This window comes from Procambarus clarkii, chromosome 46, assembly GCF_040958095.1.
Source record: "Procambarus clarkii isolate CNS0578487 chromosome 46, FALCON_Pclarkii_2.0, whole genome shotgun sequence".
NCBI lineage: Eukaryota > Metazoa > Arthropoda > Malacostraca > Decapoda > Cambaridae > Procambarus > Procambarus clarkii.
In genome coordinates this window covers 21,382,989-21,401,805 of record NC_091195.1, presented here as the reverse complement: position 1 = coordinate 21,401,805, position 18,817 = coordinate 21,382,989, and the positions used below count along the sequence as shown (strand labels likewise).

Genomic DNA, 18,817 nt, shown 5'->3' with positions numbered 1-18,817 from the left:
TCATCTGCAAACATGTTCGTATAATTCTGTATTCCTTCTGGTAGATCGTTTATGTAGACGATGAACATTACTGGTGCAAGAACTGAACCCTGTGGTACTCTGCTAGTAACACTCCTCCTGTCTGATACATTGTCTCTGATTACTGCCTTCATCTGTCTGTCAGTTAGCAAATTTTCCATCCAACATCAGAAGTCTCCCTGTCACCCCTCCAGCATGTTCCCATTTCCTGAACAGCCTCTTGTGTGGGACTCTTACCAAAAGCCTTTTTTAGGTCTAGATAGACACAGTCAATTCAACCACCTCTTTCCTGTAGTATTTCTGTGGATCTATCATAAAAAGTAAGATGATTTGTTACACAGGATCTTCCTGTTCGAAAACCAGTGTCTGTCCGTTATTATTTATTTACTCTAGATGTTCAACCCAAATTGGCTTAACTATTTTTTCTAGTGTTTTAACTACCACGCTTGTTAGTGACACTGGTCTATAATTTAGAGGTTCCGCTCAACTACCATTTTTATAGATTGGTGCTATGTTTGCTTTTTTCCATATACAATATCTGCTAATATTCCTGTGCACAAGGACGTCTGGAATATTAATTGGAGTGGAATGCTAAGCTCAGTTGCACATTCTTGCAGCACCCAAGGTGTAACTCCATCAGGTCCAACTGCTTTATTTCTTTCTATCCCCTTGAGTAATTTTTTCATTTCGTTTTGAGATACCTTTGTATTCTGTGGCGTGCTATGGAACTGGTCTGGCCTGGCCTGGCCTGGCCTGGCTTGACTGGCTCTCTGAAATCCTCATTTTGTACAAACACACTTTGGAACTGATCAATTAGCATTTCACACATTTCTTTTTCATTCTCAGTAGTCCTATTTCCCGTTCTCACTCTCTGGATTTTATCCTTTACATGCAGCTTGCTTTTAATGAATTTGTAGAAAAGGCCTGGATCTGTTTTACATTTGTCCACTATATCTTTCTGCCTCTCTCCTCACTGCTGTGTAATGTCTTATCCTCTCTGGCCGTCTCACAATTTCTGTTGAACTAATCCTGTTTCCTGGTCCGGCTTATGAATGTTTGTGTTCCTTTATCGTATATTTCACAAAATCTGGCATACATCTCGTTTACTTTCTTGCCTGGCAACAAGTCGAATTAAACTCGTTAAAAAATTTATAAGTTCCCACACTTTCCTCTCTTGAAATTTGAGTTTGTCAACTGTTTTAATGTCCCCATTCTCTTCTAATTACATGGCAAAGCATATTTAATTTCCAACAGGACATGAACACACTTTCCCAAGGGAGGGAGGTGCTGGATGTCAAATCTCTTCTTCTTTCCTGGTGAATATTAGATCCATTATTGATGGATCATGGAACATCCCCTTCCCTCATTCTTGTGGCCTGCTTGATGTGTTGATACATTAATGTCTCCAAAATGAGGTTCACAAATGTTCTGTTCTTGCCTCATAGGCCTCCCAGTCTATTGCTTTCAAGTCGAAGTCCCCCAGTAACAACAAGTGTGATTTATCTTTTATCTTCTTTTACTATAATCTCTCTCCTGACCATTATGAGGCCCTCTCGTTTGTCATCTAGTTCCTACTTTGTCCGTGGGTTGCTTGCTGGTGGGCTGTAGGCACTTACGACTATCAGTTTATTGTCCTGATTATGCCATTATGTCAACTTCTTGAGGGTTGTCAATTATTAACTCTCTTATCTTCAGTTCTTTCACCAGCACAGCCACTCCTTCCTAGTTTTCCTTGTCACTTCTCCAAACTAAGTAGCCCCTTGGGAATACACCTCATTTAAAATATTTTCTTCAAGTTTTGTCTGTTAGTGTGACTATATCTGGGACCTTAAGCTGAATTATATCTTTTAGCTCCAGTATTTTTTTTTTATCTCCATGTTTGTACTGTATATATAATTTTCAGGAACCTGTTCCCTTTCTCTTTGTCCTTTACTTCCCCGTTCTCTAATGATTTGTTGCTTTGTTTTTTGTACCATTTCACAAGCTTTCCAGTCCCTAACACTGTTGAAAAGAAAAAAAAAATTCTTCATTTTTATTCCCATTTAGACGTTTCGCTTCATCGAGGTTTGTTTTCAGCTTTTGTGTGCGTTCCTTTCTTGTCTTATTGACCAGTTTGCCTTCCACATCACTGCAATTTCCTGGCATTTCTAAGCACTTTCATCATTTGTTTACCTCCATCAATGTCACCCCTAAGGGGCAACTTTTTACTTTCTCATATTTTTCTATCCTAAAATCACTGACATTTTCCTTTGTATTGAGACCTTCTCCTAAACCTACTATTTTCTCAATGATTTTCATCTCTTCTGCTGCTCGGTCCACCCTAGATGATACTTCCTTTTTTAAACACTCAAAACATTATTATGGACGTACAGGTACTTCTGTCTGCAGTGTTTTGTACTAATTTACTGTTGGTTACCAGTTCTTTCCTAATTGTTTTTTTAATTTCTGCTTCTTGTTGGTCATTTCTGGTTTTGACTTCCAAACACACTTCCTTCATCCTCTCTCTCTCTTTTACAACTTGTGCATACATCTTTTTTTTTTTTATTTCCTCTTTGTACTTTGCTAGTTCTTTATTAACCTCCTCTATGTGAGTTGTCAATAAAGTTTCTCTTTTTAATATCCTTGCCTATGTTGGCCGTCGGTGTTCCTTGGAGTTGTTCACACATGAGTATTTTTTTGTAATACAGTATTGTATTACAAGAGTCTATTGTACCACTTTTATAAGTCTTTGTACAGTGTAACCCCCCCCCCCCCACCTCCCCACACACACTTTATGAGGATACTTCCTGTGACAGGAATAAAAGAAGCAATTTTGATGGCCATTCTATTACAATGTTGAGCTCTGCATCTAAAGAACCATGAGAAGCCTTTTACATCACATCAACATGGGGGCACTTTCATTCAGCCAACATCAGTCCAGCTGGAATTACATTAATAAATATGACACAGCATAAGGGTATCCATATACACGTATTGTCTTGCTTCTAAACATTCCACCTTAACATGCTCTTGTAAGAAATATATTATGGATGTTCACGAGTCAAGAGTGAAAGTACTGTACAGTACAGTACTTTGTTCCGTAAATCTGCTCTCTGAAAAGCCATCTCAAACTTATCACAAAAAATGCATAGTACTCCCTTGATATGTTGCTCATATTTCTTATAAATCAAATAAGTGATGGAAAGTACAAAATGCTGATTACATTTGTGGCTCATCACATAGAGTATTACTTGGCACACAAGCTTTGATGCTAAAGAAAGAGTACAATACAGTTAATCAGCATGAAAGTCATGTACAATACAGTATATGAAAAATATATTGTAGCCACAGTGCCACCATATAAAAACATTTGCATCAAGAGCAACTAAGCAGCCTAAAATTAAGAGATCTACAATGGACACATGCGATCCTCACACCAATAAATATGAAATATGCATCAAGGTGCCAAAACAACACACATCATGTTGTGATATGTCACGTAAAAAAATTAAAAATACGATGGTTCATATTCGGTAAATCACTTTTGTTACTTCGTGACTACTCTGGGAACATAAATAACTGTATCAGCACAGAACACACGTTCTTGTGCTAAATTATAAGCATACATGAGCATTAAAAAATAATGTACAATGGAACCTCGGTTTACGAATGTTTTAAGTGTACGAAGTTTGCCTCAGAATACGAGTGTTTGTTGATCATGTATGGGGTCGAGTGCCTGGGCTCTGCTGGGCACAGGACGAGGCACGCTCAGTTTACCAGTGTCTCTTGCCTAGTGACGATCGCACTTCAATTCTTTGTGAAGAATTTTATTGTTTTTCTGCTTTTTTTGGTTTCTAAAAGTTCTTATTATATATCATGCCATGGGTCCCAAGAAAGTCAGTGGTAAAGTTCAACCTAAGAAAATAGTTGCGAGGTTGACGATAGAGGAAAAACATGAGATCATTTGTAAACATGAAGATGGTATGCTGGATAGTATGCTATGTATGATTGTTGATCTAACTAGGCAGTACAACAAATCTATGTCAACGATATGCACAGTAATTGCTAAGAAAAAGGACATTATGAGTACTAAAGTGGCAAAAGGCGTAACAATAATCACGAAACAAAGAACACAAATACTTGAGGATGTTGAAAAGCTATTATTAATTTGGATAAACGACAAGCAGATAAAGCTGTAGCAGGCCGTTGCATTAATCTTTTTAATGAAAATGTAATGTCTCACTACAGACAAGTGTTAAATTGTAGGGAAAAACAAGTCTTTAGACAGATTCTTAGTAAGACAAGCAAGCAGTGAGCCACAACCACGTCCTCGTGGTATGCCTGCAAAATGTAGGAGGGAGAGTAACCCCAGAAATGTCATCACTGCCTGATGTTATAACTCCCCTTCCAAACACTGACACCTCTCCTCCTCCTCACTATCTATCATACTCCAACAAAGACTCCCCAATAAAGGTAAGGTATAGTAAAAAATCAGTAGTATTGTATAAAATGTATTTTAAATTAATATTTTTTGGGCGTGTGGAACGGATCAATTCAATTTACATTATTTCTTATGGGAAGATTCAGTTCGGTTTACAAATTTTTGGTGTACAAACCGTCTCTTGAAACTAATTAAATTCGTAAACCAAGGGTCCAATGTATATAGTCGTGTGCTTGGCTAATGTTTGGTTGTGTCCTGCACCCCAGACTGTCAACCATCTGCCACAAAGCTGGGAATACAGGTATAATACTCACACAATGTTGGCTCACCTGTCTCAAATTTGAATATGCCATGGCTGTTTTTGAAGATATCAATAACACACATTAAAAGAAATATGACCCTACATGCTAGTCTTTATATGAACATAGTTCACTTACTTTTCTATTGATAAAAATAACAGGTATTTACAGAATTCACTTCCTGCTTAGCTACATTTAATATCCTTTTATATATTCTGGAGACTGCTCTTGGCCTGCAGGCCAAATATCAGAGGCTAAACAGTTTTCTGACCCTTATAAATCGCAGCAAATAAAAAAATCTTCAAGAAGAAATTGAATTGCGGTTCTTGTAAGGTAACTTGAAAAATCAAGTGTTGAATGTAATCCAGCGCACTTTTCTGGTGTGCCCCGGCAGCTCCCCGAGATTAGCTCTAGTACCACACACCAGGTCACACCTTAGCCAAACACACCAGGTCTCCAAGACCCATCCGTCACCTGCAGGGAGCCAGGACCATAACCTGGCTCACTCTATGAGGTGAGGGGGAATAAGTCAGAGATAAACAGGAAAACTCATTAGAAAACATATGTGCAACAAAGTAAAACAAGCATGAAGGAAAGTAGACATGCCTAGGTAAACAAATCAAATGATCTTTGCCAAGATGTAAAAATACCTGATCACTAAAAAGACAGCAGCCCAGGACAACTGAGATCTCAGCCAGCCTGTCCTCTCACCTGCTTGTGCAAAACTCTACGGGGAGGAGGAGATGGGGAACTAACGGGCTCCACCAGAAACGGGCACTTCATAACATTCAACACTTGATTTTTTGAGGGACCCCCTCAGTAGTTAGTTCCTCGACCTTACTCATGATGCCTCAATAATGCAAACCTCTTTTTCTGAAAAAGAAAAAGAAAAGAAAAGGGGAACTGGACCGATTTGTTGAAGAAGAGCAGAGTACCAGTCAGACCTGGAGGAACCAAACTGGGATGTTCCTTCAGGGAGCCACAAGGGGCTCTCCTCAGAAATGGAGGAATCGGCCTCTGACTTCTTGTTACCAACATTGTGCAATCAGGCGGCAGCCCAAGAAGATGGCTTTGCAAAAAGCAAAGTCTAGTCCTAATCAACGGCACACACCCGCATGTAAGAAAAATAGCAATGAATGTAATATAAAGTCTCTTTCTGAGGGGCCTTGGTGGCTCTGTGTTGCTAGTTCCACTGAGATAGCTCTACACTCAGCCTGTCCTCCAGGCAAAGACCTAAAAGTGATTCCATGCACCCGCCAAACCCCCAGCTGTTTAGGAATGAAAAACGGTTTACACACGACTCACAACTGATGACGTTCGAACACTTCCAGAACAAGTGCTTCACTGACGAATTTTGTTCGAACCACAATGCTGTAAATGCTTTACCAACATACTACAAATACAAATAATCGCCAACAGAACCTATGCCTATATATGCACAATAGCATATGCCTATATAAGCACAATATGCTATTATAATATTAATTTATATTTGAGAAAATTCCCATTTTGAATGAACAGCATGTACAAATTTATGAATGCGTCTGTGGGGTTGATCGCTGGATATAATGGACTTGAGTCGAGGAAGGGTTGCCACACCAGTAGTGCCACACCAGACTCATTAAAAGCCTAATGGGGACCAGAACTTGGCACCCCTTTAAAAGAGGCATAGTGGGCAGCTCACCATCACCAAGAAATCATGTCCACAGAAAGAAGTGAAGCAAAACAGAAAATAACAACAAGGTAAAAATATTAAAGTTAAGGAAACAAAACACTGCAAGCAATCCACCCACTAGTTCGGTCACACCACTACAGGTACCACTACCCACCACCAGGTGGCAATACCAATGGAGCTGCTGGCTCCTGTGTCAACAAATCTTTAGTCATAAGCCAAACAAAAGGCCACCAATGCATCGGGAAGAAAGGGAAGGCCCAGGGAACCACAAGGCCCAGGGAACCACAAGGCCCAGGGAACCACAAGGCCCAGGGAACCACAAGGCCCAGGGAACCACAAGTCCCCTCCCCTCAACCCATGAAAAAAAAAAAAGAGGTGTTCCATTACATTCAACACTCTTTTTCTGGACGACAAAAATTGTAGCTTTCTGTTGCAACACCCTGTTGTTCTCATCCTGTTTGGCGAGAACAAAATACCAAACCCCTGAAGGAAAGAGGCCTGGATCAACAGATAATGCAATACCAGAAAAAGCCTGCGGAGCATGCAGGTATTGATGGACAACTGCAACCAAACACAACAAATGATGCACCACAGCCAAATGAACTGCAAATCAATAATCAAAGGACTCTTTCGGAAACTACCCATCTCATTTTTAGCCAGAATGAGGAGGCTGCAAACAAAGAAACCAGTTTTGTGTTCTTTTAGCCCATCAGGGCTAAAGACCCTTTAGCCCTGATGGGTCTTTTAGCCTTCCAGGGCTAAAGACCCCACAATTCCTGAGGAGATTTTGAAACTCCCCAACCCAACAACCAGAAGCAAGGGCCACAAAACAACAAATCCCTTTGAAAAAATTCATGGACCAAAGGGACAACCGAGAATCGAGGAGGCGAAAAAAGCTTGCAAATTGGCACTGGGCCAGCATCGATGCCAAATGCCAACAAAAACAACTTCACCAGAGCCAAACATGTAAAGGTGACAGTATTCATCATAAAATGTCACTCCAAAAATAGCCAAAACAGGGACAGAAACATTGAAACCGAAACTGAGGAAAAATGATTGAGAGAGAGAGATGAAAAGACGAAAAGAGCACCAACAACCTCATACTGCCACTGTAACAAAAGATGCAGGTGGGATAATAATAGCTACATCACCAGGTGATGACAGACCTTTATCAGAAGCTCTACGTGCTATGAGTGGAGGAAGGCTGAAACCATCAAGGAAGGTCTCCTGACCGACCCAGTGAAAGAAACTGAGCTCAGGAGACACTCGGGTTTGGACACACTGACAGGATCACCGTCAGTTTAAGTTTCCAACCCGGGTAGCATCAGGAGAAACAGTTGAACTGGAGGGAAAAATAAAGAAAACCCTGCCTTGATTAGTCCAGTCAAAAGGCTAAAACTGCATGAGCCATGTGAACTGGGAATGGAGCCACGTAGGATGGAAACCATTTGTCCCAAGCTGACACAAAGAGGGGCCATCTCAGGATGCCCGACCATCTTACAAGACCCACTGGAGGGACATGTCGACAACAGTCCACTCTTGGTAAATAGGGTGGAAAGAAAAGAAACCATTTGCAAAAGCATAGGATATACACTGCACATGAGCCAAGCAGAATAAAACCCCCAAAATCCATGAGACAAGTTACATGCAGAGATCAGCTCTAAACAGGTAAGGACCAATGTGACCCTCCACGGTTCAGACAATGAACCAACAAGGAACAGGTGGATAAAAAAAAAAAAAAAAAAAAAAAAAAAAAAGAGAATTGGAAAACAGAGCCCAGTGAGAAACAAAACTGCCACAGAGCCTGGCACCTGCCACAAAATCATGAACTGCAATTCACATCCAAAGGAGGGGACATGCCCAATAACCCTGAGAAGTTTGGGGAATGCTGACTACAAAGCCCAAAATCATGGTTGAGGTATCTGGATGCACATCAAGAGATGGAGGAGGAAGGCACCACAGAACCAAACCATTAATAATAGAGGAAAAGCCGGCACACTAAAAGCTAGTCGAAGCCCATGCCTCGATGATGCCTCGACAGAGCTCATGCCCAGATGATCCCAGCTGTGGTAAAAAGGATGGTACCAGAGGAACCAGAACACCCCACCCATGGTTGTGTTTGGCTTTTGGCAAACCCCTCACCCAGAACATCCCCCATCCTCAGATCCTCATGGAGGAGTCAAAGACTCCTGCAAGTCACCCTGCACAAGAGGTTGGCCTCTAAGGGACAAACACCCAAACACTCCAGGGATGCAAATATTAAAGATTGGAACAGTACAAAGCAAAATAGGCCCAATAGTGTGCAAAGAATAGCCAACACTTATCTAGGGAAAGTCTAGGACTCAAAGACCTGGCAACTCATTGTAGCTGTTGACAGTAGTTGACATTAGGTGAATGGCTGAAGGCTTGTTGACATGGGAGCCAGAAACTGCAGTGGTGCTGCAACCTGGTGGTGGGCAGTGGTAACTAAAGGGGGGTGTGACCTAATTACAGGACAGAATGTTTACTGTTTTTTTTACCTTGCTGCTGTCTATCTTTATTTTCTCATTTCTGGGGGTTGATTTCTTGATGAGGATGATCATGCGTACCCTGCTCTCTGAGCCTGGGGCCTGAGTTTTGGCCTCTGGTCCCCAGTAGGCTTTTAGTTACTCAAAGTGTTGATTTGTAACAGTGTGGAGCTATTTCAGTGCGGCTAGCAACAAACCACTATTCCAACCTCCAGAAAATCCCAGGACCAAGCATGCCACGTTATGGAGGTAACAGGAAAGGTCATATACATCTTAAAACATTTAGAGACATAATAAAAGCTGCAAATAGCAGAACCAGGTATAGTGTCAGATGGGGAAGCCACAAAAACTTGGCTGAATACACATACCAAGCAATAACCCCATAGGAACAAAGGACGACAGCAAACCAAAACGTCACACAGACAGGAGAGCAGAACACAAGAAAAGTGTCATCAACGCAAACACCGAACCCTGACCTTGAACACTCGGTGAGGAAAGGAGCAACCCTTGATCACCAAGGTCACGTGCGCTCATCAAGCGTGCAATTGGCTAAGGTGCAAGGCTCAATATTCAAGAGGAGCAAGGCCAGCATGATAAGCAGAGCTTTAACGTGGACAAGTAGTCACAATCTCTCCAACATTAATATTTTATTTTTATTTTATTAAGTTAAGAAGTTTGTGTCTCCACATAAACAGCTCCTACAGGGAAAACGAAGTCTCATGCAGTGTTGAGAAGCCTGGGTGACTGGCGAGGAGTGTGCTGGTAAGGGAGGGAGCCCACCTTCCCTCACAACAGGTAGCTCTGCTGGCATGTAAGATACTGTAACCTAAGTCTTAACACATGAGGCAACTCTGAGCCTGGCTCCAAGTGGCTGCTGGATGTGTCTCACAGCCCTGGTGTCCCTTCTCGCTTCCTCCCTCACACAAAAAACACAAATTAAAAAAAATTGTTTTGTATTTAATGATTTGTTTATGTATATATTTAATATAATATAATTTGGAATAATTTATTATATATACCATACTCAAATTGAGTAACCTATCAGTCTAATTAAATTTATTGCATATTTCACTCTTTCTCCATATATTGTAGTTTGATGACATTGTCCATATTACTTCTCATCGGGAATCATAAAACACACAAATAAATATAGAACACCTCTTGTAAGACAATAGTAAATTACTGCTAAAAATAAAGCCTTTTCACAACCCTATTCCACAAACGATGAAGTTTCTTAAAAGATACATTTAGACATCCCCGTTACACAATAAGATGGGTACACAAGTATGTAATATATCCCATGAACCTACCTGCTTCCTTACACATTAAATACACTTTAGTTCCGAGTCAAACAGTAATCATTATTTATCCCCACAATTTGTTAAGATAAATTGTGTAGCCAGGAGGACTTAACATTTACCATCGCCAAGTAAAGATGAACAAGCAACACCTAAGCTGAATAAATTTGTACTAAAAAAGATCATGGGTGGCTTTCATCTTACATGGTCTAATCTTAATCTAATGTGGCACAAAGATCAAACTGACTGTGATGGTCGCTGGAAATGTCCTGCCATCATGAAACTTTTCAAGAGGTTCGAGATTCTTGAAACACGAGAAACACCACCTTCGAGTGTGGTGGTGTTAGCACTGGGAACACCACCACCGAGTGTGGTATTGTTACCACTGGGAACACCACCTGCGAGTGTGGTATTGTTAGCACTGGGAACACCACCACCGAGTGTGGTCGTGTTAGCACTGGGAACACCACCTGCGAGTGTGGTCGTGTTAGCACTGGGAACACCACCTGCGAGTGTGGTATTGTTAGCACTGGGAACACCACCTGCGAGTGTGGTCGTGTTAGCACTGGGAACACCACCTGCGAGTGTGGTATTGTTAGCACTGGGAACACCACCTGCGAGTGTGGTCGTGTTAGCACTGGGAACACCACCTGCGAGTGTGGTCGTGTTAGCACTGGGAACACCACCTGCGAGTGTGGTTGTGTTAGCACTGGGAACACCACCTGCGAGTGTGGTCGTGTTAGCACTGGGAACACCACCTGCGAGTGTGGTGGTGTTAGCACTGGGAACACCACCTGCGAGTGTGGTCGTGTTAGCACTGGGAACACCACCTGCGAGTGTGGTCGTGTTAGCACTGGGAACACCACCTGCGAGTGTGGTCGTGTTAGCACTGGGAACACCACCTGCGAGTGTGGTCGTGTTAGCACTGGGAACACCACCTGCGAGTGTGGTCGTGTTAGCACTGGGAACACCACCTGCGAGTGTGGTCGTGTTAGCACTGTGAACACCACCTTCGAGTGTGGTCGTGTTAGCACTGGGAACACCACCTTCGAGTGTGGTCGTGTTAGCACTGGGAACACAACCTTCGAGTGTGGTCGTGTTAGCACTGGGAACACCACCTGCGAGTGTGGTCGTGTTAGCACTGGGAACACCACCTGCGAGTGTGGTCGTGTTAGCACTGGGAACACCACCTTCGAGTGTGGTCGTGTTAGCACTGGGAACACCACCTTCGAGTGTGGTCGTGTTAGCACTGGGAACACCACCTTCGAGTGTGGTCGTGTTAGCACTGGGAACACCACCTGCGAGTGTGGTCGTGTCAGCACTGGGAACACCACCTGCGAGTGTGGTGGTGTTAGCACTGGGAACACCACCACCGAGTGTGGTCGTGTTAGCACTGGGAACACCACCTGCGAGTGTGGTCGTGTTAGCACTGGGAACACCACCTGCGAGTGTGGTCGTGTTAGCACTGGGAACACCACCTGCGCGTGTGGTGGTGTTAGCACTGGGAACACCACCTGCGAGTGTGGTGGTGTTAGCACTGGGAACACCACCTGCGAGTGTGGTCGTGTTAGCACTGGGAACACCACCTGCGAGTGTGGTGGTGTTAGCACTGGGAACACCACCTGCGCGTGTGGTCGTGCTAGCACTGGGAACACCACCTGCGCGTGTGGTCGTGTTAGCACTGGGAACACCACCTGCGAGTGTGGTCGTGTTACTATCACAGCACTAAAGTTTCCGCACTCTTCAACCCGTTGTCAAACTGTTCCATCACAATTATAATGCAATCTGCATTTCTAATAACATCATTTATTACCATGGCATAAAAAATCATAAACCTTACAATAGCAGATATTCCACATACCTGTATATTCATTTTCAACTGGGGAGAAGACCTTTAACTGAGTACGCTGTTTCAATGCCAATGGTAATGAGAACCAAATACAAAAAATAAGAACCGGCTGCAACAAATGCATCAACTCTACTTTGACAAAAATATTTAAGCTACAATTAACCTGGACATCTTGGCCAAAGCCACAAACACATACACACACACAATATAAAAATGAATTTACATTAAATCTCCCAAATGGACATAATAATAAAATCACATAATGAAGACTATAATTTAAATAAATAAAAATATTAAAATAAAACATTCATCACATCCTACAAGATACGTCCAGTTGATTTGTTTACATGCAGCCTGCTGAATATGATAAAAAATAATTTCATCACGAACCATATTTTCTATAATGGTGTCTAGTGATCACAAGAAAGTGCTAAGCAATTATTGCGACATGATGCTATGCAAGTCTCAGATAATTCACAATTTCCTAGAGATCACTCAGGATGCCCACATGAGGGATGCCCACAAGGGATGCCCACACGAGAGATGCCCACATGAGGGATGCCCACAAGAGGGATGCCCACAAGAGGGATGCCCACACGAGGGATGCCCACATGAGGGATGCCCACACAAGGGATGCCCACACGAGGGATGCCCACACGAGGGATGCCCACAAGGGATGCCCACACGAGGGATGCCCACATGAGGGATGCCCACAAGAGGGATGCCCACACAAGGGATGCCCACATGAGGGATGCCCACAAGAGGGATGCCCACACAAGGGATGCCCACACGAGGGATGCCCACACGAGGGATGCACACACGAGGGATGCCCACACAAGGGATGCCCACACAAGGGATGCCCACACAAGGGATGCCCACACGAGGGATAAGTAGGATACACGGCACAAGCTAAACAATACAGTAATTCAGTTGCCTATGGGATGCTTACCCCACAACCTAGACCAAACATTTTCCCTTCTCCCGTCCTCAGCAACATGACTTCCCATAAGACAGCAACTTACTGCCTGAAATTTATTATAATTAAAAGTACTTGAGTAGACAAATCACAGTACAATTATAAATTATATTTTCGTGCACAAAAATAATTTATCGTGACAGGTCCCCTCCAGTGCTTAACTATCATCGTAATGACGCACATCTAAGCAAAATACCATAAACTAAATTTTCTGGAAAAGACCATATTTAAGAAAACCCAAATATTTGTCCCACTAGTGTATGACAATGATGACCAAACCACACATCAGAAGCAGAAGAAATGACGACGTTCCGGTCCATCCAAGACCATTATCAAGTCATATGTTGAATTGATAATGGTCCAGGACGGACCGAAACGTCATCGTTTCTTCCTCTTCTCACGTGCAGTTTGGTTATCATATCTTCAGCTCCGTTATTGTGACTCATAGTCCGCAGTGTATGACACACTTTTGGCCGCATCCTGCATAGGACCTCTTGCAATGATCTCAAGTCGTGAACTAATTAAAACGTAAAGCATAAACTTGGGGAGGTAATTCTTGTGCTGGACTTGTGGTTAAAGCTACCCCTAGCCTCTAAACTAAGAAAATAAATAAATTTGATTTATAATTCAGAAAATCATGAAATAAATAATTAATAGTAGTACTGTATAAATTCATTTTTCATTGTTTTATAATCTAAAACTGTAGCCAATTAAAACATTTATCTGCTCTCCTTTTCATTTAAAAATATACTTAAGCCTATGGAATGTTAAGTGGAAACACAACACTACTTCTTCTAAGGTCAAACCAAATGTCCACATGACGTGCCTGAGACGAGGACGAGAGGCAGCACCTAAAGCTTGTCGTCAATAGGAAGGGTAGTTATACAAGCCTTAAAGTTGTAAATACATGGCAACCATTCTCAGTTATACCTAATTTTAGTCCTTAAAGTAACCCTCTATAAATACAGTACTGAAGTATCTTATGATGAATCAATGCCCTGATATATTTCAAGTGAAATGTATTAAAAATTATGAAAAAAAAAAAAGTTATAGCTGCCAAAGGTAAGGCTTTTTTTTTTTTTTGCAGAGGCTTTGGGAAAAAATTAATTGCAAATATAAATATTTATCTGAAGCCTCTGATAATGCAGCAGTCACTCCTCTTCTAACTATCAGTTTACTGATACAAGTTCTTTTTTTTCATACACCAATGGAAGCTCTTTAAATTACTGCAATAGCAAAGCCTTTTTTTTATCACAGAAAACCTCTAAATGGGTTGTCCCCTAAAACATTTTCTCAAAAAGTCCATATGAATTTCCTTTTTAATAAATATTCCTGTCATTACCATGACTCCCTCCAAACACTGGCAAGTAAGAGTAAGAAAAGGTAGATCAGCAACTTAACCAACGATAAGAGTGAATACGAACTCTACTGGTGGAAAGTGTTCTCCTTCATGCCGGCCATGAAGTACGCGGGAGCCTCCAACATCTTCTGGCACGATGGGATCTGGTTCACATGGGGCGGTGCCATGGATTGATGAGGTTCGAGGTAATGGCCGGGAAAGTATATGTCTCCGTTGGGGATGTACGCGTGGGGGGGCTCCTGCATGGTGGTGGCGTGGGCAGGTGGGGGCGGGGGGGTACAGTGAGGGTGAATATGACCCATTGGAGGAGGTGGTGGGGTGTACATGGGTTTGTTTTCCAATTTGTTGTTTTGTTTCTTCTTTGTAGAGCGAGGCTTCTTAATTTTATGAGTATTGTACGTTTCAATATTATGGGTAGGGCTCATTTGGTTGGGAGACTTGATTGGTCTTAGGTGCTTCCCTCGTCGGTCAGGTTCAGGAACCAGAGCACCATCCTAGAAAATAAACATTGAGCACTTAAGAACATAACACAAAACGATAACAATTTTTATGCTTACTATATTTTAACAAGTATTTGTACATTTACACAGCAGTGGCAACACACTCAGCCTTTGCCTTGAGAGTGATTTGGTCTGTGTTCAAGTCCTTGCCAGGGATGACCGACTGGGAGCATAGCCTTCCTGTTCACCCCTGTTTGCCCAACACCAATTGTTTACCTAGTTGTTAACCAATTCACAGGTCGTGTTTCAGAGAAAACCAGTAGGGTAAGGCTTACATTGAGCGATAAGAAGGGAAAGCTCGGCCTGTTAACAGGAATCAGAAGTTGGCTGTTCTTGTATGCACCTGCATAGAAAAAAACAGCAATGAATGTAATGAATGTTTCTTTCTGGTACAGCCTCAGTGGTTCCCTAAAACTATCTCACTGAGATGAGGAAAGCAAAAGCCAAAGGTGAAAGAAAGCTTAAGACAACTTGTGAAACAGTGCCAAGGAAATATCGATGCCAAACACTAGTAAGAGCAGCTCCACCAAAGCCGAGTGATAAGACGTGGCGGTGGCAGTATTGGGCATGAGATGCCGATCAAAAAATAACCGGGACAAAAAAGGGACAGAACTACTGGAAGAAATGCCAATGAAAAATGATGCAAACACACAATGTGGCAAAAGGAGCACCAGGAAACTTCATACTCTTGCCATGATGAAAGATACTTGTAGGCGGGACACCACCTACAATTCAGTCACCCATGCACCATAAATAGTGGTAAACACCAGTTAAAAAAAAATGAAATATCCAGATGTGTAGGTCGGTGGAGAAGTCAAACCAGCAATGTATTTTGTCAGGCTGATCCGCTGAAAGAGGCAGACCCATGTATAAATGCCCAGGTTCACACACCATGCCCGAAGAGCTGAAAACCATGGCTGAGCCGGCCACCAAGGAGCCAGAAGAATACCTTCTCCAGGTTGCAGACACACACGAGGCAACGTCCAGAGTAACAACTAAATCGGGTGAAGAGATAGAGGAACCTCCACCTCAATCAGGCCAGTAGAAAGGCATCTATTATCCGAGCCTTATGATCTGGGAATGGAGCCACGTAAGAGGGAAGCTGATAGTTTCAAACTGATGCCGAAAGATCCACCTTAGGGGAAACCAAACATCTCTCAAAGCCAGCAGAAGGACTAGTCATTGATGGTCTACTTTGTGGAAATGGGATGGAACCAAGATAAACCATCTGCAAGAATGGCAGACAAACACACACACACACACACAAGCTGTGCAGAGAATCAAACCCCAAGAATCCAGGAGCCAAGCTACACAAGAGTCCAGCTCCAGATAAAGAAGATCTGAAAGCAATCCTCCAGCAGCTCAGGGAATGAACCACTGGGAGAGCAGTTACAATGAAGCAGAGCCACAGGAGGGGGGGGAAAAAGAGACACGACCAGTTATCCCAAACTAGGCCCAACCAGGCCTGAACCTCAGACGGAACCAACTAGAACTTGAGTGAGCATGCCAATACCAAACTACTATGGTCTGCCACTAGGATATTGAGTGAGGAAACGTATCCCTGATCTGTCATTACTCGGGGACACAAAAGGTGTGCTACAACAGCTTCTCTGTGCAATAACAATAGTTAGGGAGGGGTAATGATTACATGGAAAGCAATGTTTACAGAGAGCGAAATGTTTACAGGGAGTGTATTGAGCCCAAGAAATGCAATGAAAATCAGGTACAGTTATTTAGTAATAATAGCAACTGAGACCTGAACATGTCTGGATTTCGAGTACTACTGGAGCATAATGAGAGAAAACAGAAGCATAACACAACTAACCTTCATCTGATGAAAGAGAGTTCGAAGCCTTTTATCACTCGTCAGTCCATGGGAGCTCATAAAGGCCCTCTTGCAGACTCGAAGATGCTTGCCGCTGATGCGAACAAAATATTCAAACGTATTCTGCCGTCGTGATTCTTCTGCAGGCTGGGGACATAAAATGAGAGATACAATTGTTTGTAGGAAGCATAGTTTCAAGAACATTTATATATTTCAGGTTCCATACAATTTCTATTATACTATATTAGGTAAAGTCATCATAATTGCTATAAATGATCAGAAACACATGCAGGGGAGAAACGTCGGTGACTGTTAGCAGAGTAGCAGGATGGCCAGACCATAATGTGCCCCACAGGCAAAAACCCCCCTAACCCAACCCTTTCAGGTAAACCCTTTGGTTTACCTGAAAGGACCATGCCGAACATGAAGACCTCGCACCCCCCCCCCCAAATGGGAGTGTCCCTAACCCTGACTGTGCAAGGGCAGCACTTAAGGAGCACACAGGGAAGATAATCCTGACTGTGCAAGAGAAGCACTTAAGGAGCACACAGTTAAGATAATCCTGACTGTGCAAGGGCAGCACTTAAGGAGCACACAGGGAAGATAACCCTGACTGTGCAAGGGCAGCACTTAAGGAGCACACAGTTAAGATAATCCTGACTGTGCAAGGGCAGCACTTAAGGAGCACACAGTTAAGATAATCCTGACTGTGCAAGAGAAGCACTTAAGGAGCACACAGTTAAGATAATCCTGACTGTGCAAGGGCAGCACTTAAGGAGCACACAGTTAAGATAACCCTGACTGTGCAAGAGAAGCACTTAAGGAGCACACAGTTAAGATAATCCTGACTGTGCAAGGGCAGCACTTAAGGAGCACACAGTTAAGATAATCCTGACTGTGCAAGAGAAGCACTTAAGGAGCACACAGTTAAGATAACCCTGACTGTGTAAGAGAAGCACTTAAGGAGCACACAGTTAAGATAACCCTGACTGTGCAAGAGAAGCACTTAAGGAGCACACAGGGAAGATAACCCTGACTGTGCAAGAGAAGCACTTAAGGAGCACACAGGGAAGATAACCCTGACTGTGCAAGAGAAGCACTTAAGGAGCACACAGTTAAGATAATCCTGACTGTGCAAGAGAAGCACTTAAGGAGCACACAGTTAAGATAATCCTGACTGTGCAAGGGCAGCACTTAAGGAGCACACAGTTAAGATAACCCTGACTGTGCAAGGGCAGCACTTAAGGAGCACACAGTTAAGATAATCCTGACTGTGTAAGAGAAGCACTTAAGGAGCACACAGTTAAGATAACCCTGACTGTGCAAGAGAAGCACTTAAGGAGCACACAGGGAAGATAACCCTGACTGTGCAAGAGAAGCACTTAAGGAGCACACAGGGAAGATAACCCTGACTGTGCAAGAGAAGCACTTAAGGAGCACACAGGGAAGATAACCCTGACTGTGCAAGAGAAGCACTTAACACTTTCGCGCTATCTGGACGCGCTGGCGCGTTCGGTTTCGTCTAACGTAAACGCATAGTGGACATAAAGTTATGTCTACTTTTAAAATATTTGTATAAAATTCAATTTTTATCCGATTTACTTTGGGTTTGTTTCAAACTGCGCGCTATGAGGCTCTCTTTCTCACCACTAGGCTGCATGGTACAATAAGTTCATGAAAGGTGTGGATAACTTCGATCAAAATGTATTTTGTCCCAAACGGGTTGCAGGTGGGTGACTTTAGCCGTTTATACTGGTAATTCTTCCCCCATATCATGTATTATATGCATATGTCTGTTTAGGGAATTTTATTCCGATCAATATACAACCAAAAATAACTGTGTGCAACAAGTATAATCTTGACAAACATAACAAAAGTAAAAATATTTCGTGTGTGTTTGACGCTCACTGATATGTTCCAGCGTTGTTTTATATTTGTCGCTATTCTAACTTACGCTTTGTTGATATTTTTTACCTATGGGCACATAGAACATTCTATTGCGAACACATTGACATAAAAATGAATGACGTACATAGAAAATTAATGTCATGAGAGTGAAATAAGTATAAACTTTCAAAGCGCCGTGCGTC

The 18,817-nt window shown here is 42.5% G+C and overlaps 2 protein-coding genes across 3 annotated transcripts in view; one reads left to right on the top strand and one right to left on the bottom strand.

The window, feature by feature from the left end:
- Nucleotides 1-8,441: 8,441 nt before the first annotated feature.
- On the top strand, nt 8,442-11,996 carry LOC138350566 (uncharacterized transmembrane protein DDB_G0289901-like). Its single transcript, XM_069301579.1, has 3 exons — nt 8,442-8,624; nt 9,084-9,238; nt 10,535-11,996. The coding sequence occupies exons 1-3, from the start codon at nt 8,442-8,444 to the stop codon at nt 11,994-11,996; spliced, it is 1,800 nt and encodes a 599-aa protein (XP_069157680.1).
- A 2,115-nt stretch (nt 11,997-14,111) lies between these two features.
- LOC123770579 (uncharacterized) overlaps nt 14,112-18,817 on the bottom strand; it is a 31,054-nt gene continuing 26,348 nt past the window's right edge. The window contains exons 6-7 of one of the 2 annotated variants that reach the window (XM_069301833.1): nt 16,728-16,874; nt 14,112-14,896 (exon numbers count right to left, since the gene is read on the bottom strand). In XM_069301833.1, the coding sequence (XP_069157934.1) occupies nt 14,468-14,896; nt 16,728-16,874 (576 nt within the window). In that variant the 3' untranslated portion in view covers nt 14,112-14,467. The remainder of the gene's footprint in view (nt 14,897-16,727; nt 16,875-18,817) is intronic. The other variant, XM_069301835.1, reaches the window with a different exon arrangement.

Excerpts from the sequence above, each read along its gene's own strand:
- LOC138350566 (XM_069301579.1), top strand. The coding sequence starts at position 8,442 with ATGCCTCGACAGAGCTCATGCCCAGATGATCCCAGCTGTGGTAAAAAG. Across the intron at positions 8,625-9,083 it reads CAAGTCACCCTGCACAAGAG|TGTGGAGCTATTTCAGTGCG; the intron begins GTTGGCCTCTAA and ends GATTTGTAACAG. Across the intron at positions 9,239-10,534 it reads GCTGCAAATAGCAGAACCAG|AAACACCACCTTCGAGTGTG; the intron begins GTATAGTGTCAG and ends TTGAAACACGAG.